At 47.9% G+C, this 11,431-nt stretch overlaps 1 protein-coding gene across 5 annotated transcripts in view; it reads right to left on the bottom strand.

The window, feature by feature from the left end:
• The window catches only part of RABGAP1 (RAB GTPase activating protein 1), a 238,587-nt gene that overhangs the window by 101,255 nt on the left and 125,901 nt on the right, over positions 1–11,431 (bottom strand). For all 5 annotated transcript variants that reach the window (XM_077283511.1, XM_077283512.1, XM_077283514.1 and 2 more), the window contains exons 22-23: positions 2,432–2,536; positions 100–183 (exon numbers count right to left, since the gene is read on the bottom strand). In XM_077283511.1, coding sequence (XP_077139626.1) covers positions 100–183; positions 2,432–2,536 — 189 coding nt within the window. The remainder of the gene's footprint in view (positions 1–99; positions 184–2,431; positions 2,537–11,431) is intronic.

Raw genomic sequence — 11,431 nt, 5'->3', positions numbered from 1 at the left:
TCCATGGAGGTCTTTATGGATTTTACAATTTTTCTCTATGACACACGGCCACAAATCAGAACATGCAGAGAGTCAGACTGCCGAGAAGTATAGCAGTACCTGCTTGTAATCTCCAATGATGGAACTATTCTTCTTTATCTCAGATTCTGCCTTATCAAGTTCTCTCCGACACATTTCCTTCAACTGAAAAATAAGATTAAGGACAATAGAAGTTTGAATTTGGGTTGCAGTTGGAATTTCTGGGCTAACTGAGGGCTCTCCGTTGTATTCGGCTTTAATTGCTCTTTCATGTGGTGTCAATGGAATCCGTTAATCAAATCATTGGCTGATCTGACCTCATCTAGTGTCGTTACCCATACATTGAAGAAGTCGATATATAATCTGAGCCTGCATGACGGTAAATGGAAATTAAACAAACCTTTGATTATCACAGTTCTGAAGAGAGCTAGATCGGTGAAAAACCTGCAGACAATGCACAGATTTATATATCGGACAGGCTTCGGGAGAGCGGAGGATCTTTTACTTTACGTGGATCATAAAGATACAGAACATCCACAAAAAAAATATATATTTTTCTTTTCAATATCAGAGAGGAGATGGGAAGATCTGGGTCAGGCCAGCCCCCCACTAGGTGATAGCCCACCTTCTTTCACAGACCTACCTTACCATATTCCAGCACTGATCAGATTTGCCAGGAGCTGTCAATCAGTAGAGCTGCTCGGCTGACTTTGGCAGCCAATCAGATCTCGATGTCCTACTTAAAGGGGTTGGCAACTACTTTTACTAATGTACCCATGGTGAAGATAACATAGAAAACAATGCTGGTCTGGTAGTTGAGTAAGTTCACCGCTGGTCTTCTGACTTCCTCTGTCAGTTGGGAGCATCAGGTGATCATGGCAGTCAGCTGCAGGGAGTGCCCGTGTCCACTGCAGCAATCACTTGGCATCACTCGCTGAAAGAGGAAGCCAGGAGAGCAGTGGGGGACACATTCAAGAGTATGGAGAGTAGTGCCAGTCTGGTAGATATGTGTTTAGCTTGTTTTTGATCTCTCACCATCAGCAATTAGCCTTTAGTACATTTATAAAATGTAGCGAATAACCCAATTAACCTTCCCTATCTGTAAAGCGGTGTATCAGATATTGTGTTCGATGGAGTACTCTGGTGCCCTCACTGGACAGCAGGTCTGGAGTTCTGACCTGGCCCTCTTCCCTGACCTGGCCCCCTTCCCCGACCTGGCCCCCTTCCTTGTCCTGGCCCCCTTCCCTGAACAGACTTCAGGATTAACCTTTGAAAGCCCACTCAGATTTAACACAGGACTGTCTCACTATTTTCTGTTTATTTCACCCGGCTTCATAATTACATAGGTTGAAAAAGAAAAGGTCCATCAAGATCAACCTTGATTGCCCAGTTCTACGTTCTCTATCGTTAGATTATTCATAATCCACAATGCCATTTGTTGTGATAAAAGCATCCGGTCCTTCTTTAAATGATGATTTAGTTTCTGCCATTACTACTACGTCAGACATCCCATAGTGTGACTGCTCTAACTGTAAAGAACCCTTTCTTGTTTAGATGCTGTAATCCCATTTCCTCCACAAGTAATGAATGTCCCCTGGTCCATTTTTGAGGTCTTTGGGAAAAAATAAATCATGTGCCCTTCCTTTGTATTTCTTTTTGCTAGGCCGAAGAAGCCCTAATTTTTCAACTTCTCATAGGATAAATTTTTCACCTCGTGTAATAATCTTGTTGCCGCCTTTGAACTAATTTTTCAACGTCTTTAGAAAATGTGGAGCCCAAAACTGGACCCAATATCCTAGATGAGGTCTTACATGGGATGCACGGAGGGGGTAGTATTATATCCTCTAGGTCTATGACCCAGATATCATTATGTTTCTGTCTCTGTCTTTTGTTATTTATTCTCTGGTTTTTGGATTGCTCCACCGGCCAGCAACTGCTCTGCATAAGCAACATGGGGTCCGATCAGCATCGATCAAATGTCTACATAAGGGTTAAAGGATGAAAACCAGCTTTGTGCTGATGGTTATTACACCTTCTGTATATTTAGGGATATTTTGTTACACTGACTTACCTATAGATAGTGGAAACTGTGGTGCCATCTTTCTGCCGTGCACTATCCTTTTCACTAACCACATTACATATCTACATGCAAGTGAGGGGTGAGATCCTCGGGGGCGTGTCCGTAGACTGATCTATGACCCTGTGAGCCACGCCCCAGCACAAAATAAAAAAGACCTACATCTCTGGAACCGAATGGCGAATTTTAAAATTACAAAAAACGGAATAGTAAGGGGACCAGTGGGAATAAAATAAGAGCAAAAAAAATGGTCATCTTCTCACCTAGTGCCATGTCCTCTCTATGTTTCAATTGTTACCGTATGCCTTGTCACCCTGTTGCTAGAAATCTCCCTACCTGCCCGGACTCTTCCTGAAGTCGCCTCTTTTCCTCTTCTGCATCGATCAGTTTTTGCTTAGTCATCAGCAATTCTTTATTTAAGGCGTCTGCCTTTTCTTCTGCCTGTAAAATAAATAACTCATAGACTTCATATTCTTTATGTGCACCCGTAACGTAGATTGCGGTGTCTGTCTTCTTGAAAATGGTTGTCTAGTGTTTTAATATTTGGTACGGTCACTATTTCTGCTTGCTGGCAGTGAATGGAAACATTCTGTGCCTTTAGTTTTGTTCATAGCGGAGCCTGACGCTGACACATTGCGACAAGCTCTCTACAGTTTGAGGAACATTGAAGATCTGTATATCCTATGAATAAATGTCAAGGTGAGGATGTTAAACACCGTGGGCCCGATTCATCATAGTCACTATTCATCTATTGTCAGGTGTTATTTGCTGATTTTTTTTTTGTGCTAAATGCTCCAAAAATGGTGTAAAACCATAAAAGCGCCAAATCGAAAACTCTTCACAAACCCCTGTGCAAAATAAAAAAATAAAAATAAAGACAAATAAAAAAAATGGTGTGATGGTGATCGATCTGCTCCACGGGCCGGGCTTACCCTGGGGAGGCGTGCCTAAGTGACTACCTGGTCTTCACAAGAGCCTCTGATGGTGAGGATAGGCTTGAGCCGTTAGGGTAGCCACCAGGTGCCACGCCAGGCCAGTGCCCGGACCTGCAGCTGCTGACCAACGGGTCAAGGCAGAGATATGAGAAGCACAGGGAACAGGCAGAGACATGGTCAGACAATCCGAGGTCGAGGTGGGCAGCACAGGATCAGGATATGAAGCCGGGTCAGGAGCAGAGAGGTCAGACGGAAAGAGGAAACTAGCCGGATCGGTAACAGGAGAGACAACACTATAATACACCTCGACAGGATACTAGGAGACAAACTGCACTAGGGACCCAGGTTCAGGCAAGGTGTAGAGGCTGGAGCTGCCCAGAATCTCACCTGTCGGCAGGCCAGGGAAGTCAAACTCTGCGGGATACATAGGGGTTAAAATTCTGCATGGTCTAGCCCTGTTTCCCTGTAGCCAGGAGGAGATTCTCAGCAGAAGGAGGATGCGGTCTGCATAGAATGCTGCAAGAGGAGCTCAGGGGCCGGGACTGAGGCAGAGGGGCAGTGTCGGCAGAGGGGCAGTGTCAGACCCGGCCCAACGTGACAAGGTCAGCACACTGCGGACATCACACTGCTGCCGGCACCTCAGCCCCAAAGGGCCACAGCGGGGAAGAGACAAGTGAGAGATTCGTGAAGGAGCCCAACATCAAATGCCTTATTAGTGTGGATGATGGTGGAGGGGGTTAATGTTACAGTGAGGGAACATAATGGGGGTGACAACTGTTAAAGGGGGGCATAGTTTTCAGAGAGGCAGGGGTGGTGGTGGGATACTTTAGTCAGAGGGGCAGTGTGGGGGGGGATATTTTGCAGAGGGGAGGTGTGGGAAGGGATATTTTGCAGAGGAGCGGTGTGCGGGGGGATATTTTGCAGAGGGGCATTATGGGGGGATATTTTGCAGGGGAGCAGTGTGCGGGGGCAGGTACGGACTGGGGCTGAAATTTAGCCCTGGCATTTGAGATCACACAGGCCCATGCTGTCCCCGTCCCCAATAACCAGATGGGATATATTACTAATATTACCCTGGATGGAGGAAAGAAAGATTTACTACAAGACCAATATTTCTAATTATACCCACAGCATGCTGAGGTAGGTGACGGAGTGACCGGCTTTGGGCTCCGTCACAACTGTTAACAGTATGGGTGACTTGAGAACATTGATTCTGTTAACAACGTAGCACACAAGGCAGCCCACAACCAGACAGGCCCTTCTGGCATTTGCCAGAATTGCCAAATGGCCAGTCCGGCCCTGTGCGGGGGATATTCTGCAGAGGAGCAGTGTGCGGGGGATATTTTGCAGCAGGGAAGTGTGCGGGAAGGGAATTTTGAAGAGGGGCAGTGTTCAGGAGGGGAACTTTGGAGAGGGGCAGAGTAGGATGGATATTTTGCGGAGGGATAGTGTAGGAGGGATATTTTGTGCAGGAAACAGAGGCAATTATTTATTCAGGGGCATAGTATAGGAGATCTTTTTATTTTGGGGTCTAATGATACTTTATTTTTAAGGGCACAATGTCAAGAAGTGTTGCAGAAGGCGGAGAAGAGGGAAGTCTGCAGAGATTAACTCTGGATGTTTAGTCTCATCATGGCATCTGGGCTACAAGGAGACAAAAGGGATGGGAACGACTCCAATCAGAGAAGAGGTGACCTGAGTGAAAATAATGTCTATTTGTGGTACTGCCTGCATCTCATCAGTGCTATGATTCCTGTACGGTTCACAGTCTGAAGAGGTCTGTTAACAAGTCCCAATATCTGCTTACCATTGTTAACCCCTTTCTGACATTAGACGTACTATCCCGTCGAGGTGGGGTGGGCCCGTATGACCACCGACGGGATAGTACTTCATAGCGATCAGCAACGCTCACGGGGGGGAGCGCGGCAGATCGCAGCCGGGGGTCAGCTGACTATCGCAGCTGACATCCGGCACTATGTGCCAGGAGCGGTCGGTCACGGACCGCTCCCGGCACACTGCGATCAAACATGATCGCAGTGTTCCGGCGGTATAGGGAAGCATCGCACAGGGAGGGGGCTCCCTGCGTGCTTCCCTGAGACCCCTGGAGCAACGCGATATGATCGCGTTGCTCCGAGGGTCTCCTACCTCCTCCTTCCTGTAGGCCCCGGATCCAAAATGGGCACGGGGCTGCATCCGGGTCCTGCAGGGAGGTGGCTTACCAGCGCCTGCTCAGAGCAGGCACCGGGAAGCCTCCAGCAGTGCACGCCAGATCGCTGATGTGACACAGTGCACAGCAAAGTGTCAGATCAGTGATCTTACACTGTAACATGATGCCGCCCCCTGGGGCAATGTTATAGTGTAGAAAAAAAATATTCGCATGTGTAAAAAAAAAAAAAAAAAAAAAATCCTAAAAAAATATATATATATTGTTCCCATAAATACAGGTCCTTCTCAAAAAATTAGCATATAGTGTTAAATTTCATTATTTACCATAATGTAATGATTACAATTAAACTTTCATATATTATAGATTCATTATCCACCAACTGAAATTTGTCAGGTCTTTTATTGTTTTAATACTGATGATTTTGGCATACAACTCCTGATAACCCAAAAAACCTGTCTCAATAAATTAGCATATTTCACCCGACCAATCAAATAAAAGTGTTTTTTAATACCAAACAAAAAAACCATCAAATAATAATGTTCAGTTATGCACTCAATACTTGGTCGGGAATCCTTTGGCAGAAATGACTGCTTCAATGCGGCGTGGCATGGAGGCAATCAGCCTGTGACACTGCTGAGATGTTATGGAGGCCCAGGATGCTTCAATAGCGGCCTTAAGCTCATCCAGAGTGTTGGGTCTTGCGTCTCTCAACTTTCTCTTCACAATATCCCACAGATTCTCTATGGGGTTCAGGTCAGGAGAGTTGGCAGGCCAATTGAGCACAGTAATACCATGGTCAGTAAACCATTTACCAGTGGTTTTGGCACTGTGAGCAGGTGCCAGGTCGTGCTGAAAAATGAAATCTTCATCTCCATAAAGCATTTCAGCCGATGGAAGCATGAAGTGCTCCAAAATCTCCTGATAGCTAGCTGCATTGACCCTGCCCTTGATGAAACACAGTGGACCAACACCAGCAGCTGACATGGCACCCCACACCATCACTGACTGTGGGTACTTGACACTGGACTTCAGGCATTTTGGCATTTCCTTCTCCCCAGTCTTCCTCCAGACTCTGGCACCTTGATTTCCGAATGACATGCAAAATTTGCTTTCATCAGAAAAAAGTACTTGGGACCACTTAGCAACAGTCCAGTGCTGCTTCTCTGTAGCCCAGGTCAGGCGCTTCTGCCGCTGTTTATGGTTCAAAAGTGGCTTTACCTGGGGAATGCGGCACCTGTAGCCCATTTCCTGCACACGCCAGACTCAGTCCACTGCTTCCTCAGGTTCCCCAAGGTCTGGAATCGGTCCTTCTCCACAATCTTCCTCAGGGTCTGGTCACCTCTTCTCGTTGTACAGCGTTTTCTGCCACATTGTTTCCTTCCAACAGACTTACCATTGAGGTGCCTTGATACAGCACTCTGGGAACAGCCTATTTGTTGAGAAATTTCTTTCTGGGTCTTACCCTCTTGCTTGAGGGTGTCAATGATGGCCTTCTTGACATCTGTCAGGTCGCTAGTCTTACCCATGATGGGGGTTTTGAGTAATGAACCAGGCAGGGAGTTTTTAAAAGCCTCAGGTATCTTTTGCATGTGTTTAGAGTTAATTAGTTGATTCAGAAGATTAGGGTAATAGGTCATTTAGAGAACCTTTTCTTGATATGCTAATTTATTGAGACAGGTTTTTTGGGTTATCAGGAGTTGTATGCCAAAATCATCAGTATTAAAACAATAAAAGACCTGACAAATTTCAGTTGGTGGATAATGAATCTATAATACATGAAAGTTTAATTGTAATCATTACATTATGGTAAATAATGAAATTTAACACTATATGCTAATTTTTTGAGAAGGACCTGTACATTTCTTTATCTAAATTGAAAAAAAAAAACAATAAAAAACAGGATTTTTGGTTGCTTACCGTAAAATCTGTTTCTCGGAGCCTTCATTGGGGGACACAGGAACCATGGGTGTATGCTGCTGCCACTAGGAGGCTGACACTATGCAAATAAAAAAGTTAGCTCCTCCTCTGCAGTGTACACCCCACTGACAGGAAGTAGGGTATTCAGTTAGTGAGAAAGCAGTAGGAGAAGCAACGTGTAAACGAGAAAGAATAATAATATTATAATAATAATAATAATAATAATCTTCATTTATACAGCGCCAACAAACTTAAGCAGCGCTTTACAGTCTAAAAGTTTCAAACACTCAAAGAGCGTTCAAAGAACACAAACGTTAACAGTATAACACAATAAACAGAGCTGTTCAACTTGGGAGGGTGCTGTGTCCCCCAATGAAGGCTCCGAGAAACAGATTTTACAGTAAGCAACCAAAAATCCTGTTTTCTCTATCGCCTCTCATTGGGGGACACAGGAACCATGGGACGTCCCAAAGCAGTCCCTGGGGTGGGAACAGCAGAAAAACTCCATCCAGGACGGAGGAATCACCACTGCCGTCTGCAAGATCCTTCCGCCTAGGCTGGTAACTGTCGAAGCACAGGTATGGAGCTTATAACCTTTGGGAAAAGAGGTAATGGAACACCAGGTTACCGCCCAGCAAAGTTGTAGGGCGGATGCCCCATGGTGTACTGCCCAGGAGGCGCCCATTGCCCGGGGCAGAGTGAGTCTTAATACCAGGAGGAAGCACTCTGTTCTTGACTCAGTGAGCCTCCAGAATGGCAGATCTGATCCAGAGAACAAACGTAAACTTGGAGGCCGGCAGGCCTCTTGGCGTATCGTCTGGAGCGTCAAAAAGACAGTCCGTCTTCCTAAAGAAGGCGGTCCTAGACAAATAGATCCTCACTGCCATGACCAGGTCTAGCCTGTTCAGCGAAGGCCCCAGAGCAGGACAAAGGTGGGAAGGATGATCTTATTTAAGTAAAAGGAGGACACCCCCTGGGAAGAAAAAGGCGACGAAGGCCGTAAAAACTACCTTATCCTGGTGAAGAACCAAGAAATGGGAAGACAGGAGAGAGCCACCAACTCAGAGGCGCGCCTAATGGAGGTGAAAGTCACCAGAAACGCCACCTTGCGGGACAGAACAGACAGTGAGGCCTCATGGGGAGGTTCAAGGGGGGGAACCCCACTGAGCCTCCAGAACAAGATTGAGGTCCCGGGGATCCGCAGAAGTCTGGAACGGAGAGCCGCATGCGCCACTCCTTGAAGAAAAGGTTCTGATCTGAGAACGGGACGTATAAAAATCTTTGTACCGTGATAGCCAATAGCTAAGGACCTCTGAAAGGGACTTCAGAAAAGGGATGGAAAGGGTTGCTATCTGACCCTTCAGAGAACTAAGGGCAAGACCAGCATCAAGTTCTGCATAGAGAGAATAGCCAAAATGGAAGGTTTCAACAGCAAAGCTGTTAACTTGAGCTACCAAGAACTCTGCGGCAGATGGGTCCCTGGTACAGAAGATCTGACCAGACTGGGAGCCTCCAGTGGGAGTCCGTGAGGAGATGGACGATCTCAGCGAACCAGAACCTTCTGGACTAATGTGGTGCGGTCAGAATGACCGGCACTCCCTCCACATTGCTCTCCAACAGCCTGGGAAGAAAGGGAAGTGAGGAACAGAAAGGGAAGTACAAATTGCGACCCAGGAATGGTCAAAGAATCGGTATCCACAACAAGAGGATCGCAGACTCGGAAACAAACGGTGGAACCTTCCTAAGCAGTCGGGCCGCCAGGAGATCCGTGTCCGGAGTTCCTCATCAAAGGCAAATTTGAAGGAAGACCTCTTGAAGCAGGAACACCTGTCCTGCCGCAAGGCCATCATGGCAGAGAAAACACTGCGGCCTAGTAATCCACACCGGGGATATGCACTGCAGAAACCGTCACCTCTGCCCAGAGGAGGATATTGGATACCTCCGCCATTGCCAAGAGACTGATTCCCTCCCTGGCGATTGACATAAGCCACAGTTGAGGCATTGGACGTCTGGATTCTGACTGGCAGACCTCTGAGAAGCCTTTCCCAGAGACTCAGGGATAGAAGAAAGGCCCGTATCTCAAGGGTATCGATTGGCGGAGAAGACTCTTGCTCCGACCAACGCCCCCTTCAATGACGGATGGTGAGAAAACGCCCCCAGCCGAGAGGGGATGACAGCCCCCAGTTGAGAGGCTATTAGAATCGGTCAAATTGGAGGATCCAGAGACAGTACAGACGTGTCCAACTGAGGAATGGGCTGCTGAATTCGTCTCAAGTGGAACAGCGCAAAAGAGAACGCTTACGGAGCTGTCACCATGCATCACAGGAACGTCGTAGCTGAACGGAAGGGAGGCAGCCGAGGGCCCTGCAGAGAGCGAACTCCGTATGGAGAATTGCCCGCTTCTCAAGAAGAAAAACCCCCGGCGGTGTCGAAGAACATGCCTAAGAGGACGAGACGCTGACTCGGAACAAGACAAGACTTTGATCTGTTGGCCAGCCACCAGAAACGGGACCGGGAGTCGAGGACAATGGACAGACTCTTCTGGGCCTGAGGCTTGATAAGGAGGACTTCAAGGTATGGAATGAACACTAGGCCCCTGATCCTCAAGGAAAATCAGGACATGGAGCAAAGCATCTTTGATATCCATGGAGCACAGGAATTCCTGTAGATCCATGGAAGCCAGGACTGAACAGAAAAACTTCATCCTGAAATGCCGCAGGCGGAACCTTCTGTTGACTAACTTCAGAGACAGAATGGGTCGAACAGCGCTGCTCTTCTACGGCACTACAAGCAGGTTTGAATAGAAACCTGTGAAGCGTACCTGCTGTGGAATGGAAACAATAACCTCCGAACAAAGAAAGAAGCAATTCCGAGCCGCGAAGCGAACCGTATCTTGTATCTGGAGGATACCACCTCCCTGATCTAAGCGTCCTCCACCGAAGCCAGCCAAACATCCCTGAAAAAAAGGCAGGAGATGCCCGCCCAAACTGGAAGAAACGCTGGGCCGTTGGCACCAGTTATGCCGAGGAAGAGCTGCCAGGTCTAGGCCTGGTGGACCAACCATAGGTGTTGCGGGAACGCCGGGAAGGGATAGGCGTAAAAGGAAGCCTTTACTCTAGCCAGACGAGATCGCAGTCTGTGATAGCTAGAGGAATCTTCCGAAGCCACAAAACAGCGAAAGGACAAAGGGAACTCGTGCCTCCCGTGGCATCATTAATAATTTGTTCCAGCGTGTAGCCAAAGAGACGCCCCCTGGAAGGGGAGGCCAGTAAGCGACTTCCTGAAGACAAGTCCGCCTGCTGCGTCAGATGGCCACCATATTGCTGGACGTGTGAGCTGCACAAGCCGCGCATCTAGGGAGGCAGATACCAAATATATCCCTGCGTAGGAAATTTGGTCCGTCCGGACAGCTAGCTCCCTGGGAGGAGCTGCAGCCGGGGTGCTCTTACAAGGCTGTTTAGTCCATCCATCTATGGTCCCTGAGACCCAGGTAGAGGCAATGGCCGAGGCACAAAGTAGAAGCAGCCGTTTCAAAGGCTAATCTATCCAGCGGATCTATAATTGTATCCTTTGAACCCATGCCAAGTTGGTAAACAGTCTGGGAACTGACGAGTCCAGAATTGCCGAGGAATCAGTCCAGTTAGCGATGAGCTCAGGAGAGGAGGAATATAGGATGCCGAGATGCTTCCCTGTCTGAAAGCATCTGGTATGGTTCGCATTTCCCCTGGTAAGTACCACTACAAATTCAGTGTGTGGGGCAAAGACCTTGGAAGGTGGTTAGACCGTCTAAACGAAAACCGCCTATGCCGCGGGTTCCGTAGAGGTATCCATGATGCTTAGGGTCTGGTTGATCGCATCTGAAACTTCCTCTGCAAACATGACCAAGGAAGCCCGTTTCTCTCTCTCGAGAGAGGAGGATCAGGAAGAGGGATCTCACCGCTCCAGACCAGAGGGCAAGATGGAGCGGGAAAGAAAGTTGTCAGACGTCCATGGGGCTGATGGTGGACGTCCTCGTCTCCTCCAACCGACAGGCTCTGGAGGGCGAGTGGGTGGGGAATGGAGCTGGGACCGAACCTCTAAGCACGCTTGTGTGCTAGGATCATGGTCCTGCTGTCGGAACAATGAGGATACGGGGTGGCGGTACATGCCGTACTCATAGTCCATAATGTGGGATTACAGGTGTGACTGATCACCCTGTATCCCTTCTTGTGGCCTGAGTTGAACAAGGCTGGATGGAGAATCCTGTGACCCACTAGCAATTGCGGTCAGTCACGGACACGAAGTCGTGACATCCTGGTGAGGTCCGCCCCAGACTGA

Source organism: Ranitomeya variabilis, chromosome 2, assembly GCF_051348905.1.
Source record: "Ranitomeya variabilis isolate aRanVar5 chromosome 2, aRanVar5.hap1, whole genome shotgun sequence".
Classification (NCBI taxonomy): Eukaryota; Metazoa; Chordata; class Amphibia; order Anura; family Dendrobatidae; genus Ranitomeya; species Ranitomeya variabilis.
This window is presented reverse-complemented; position numbering and strand designations above follow the sequence as displayed.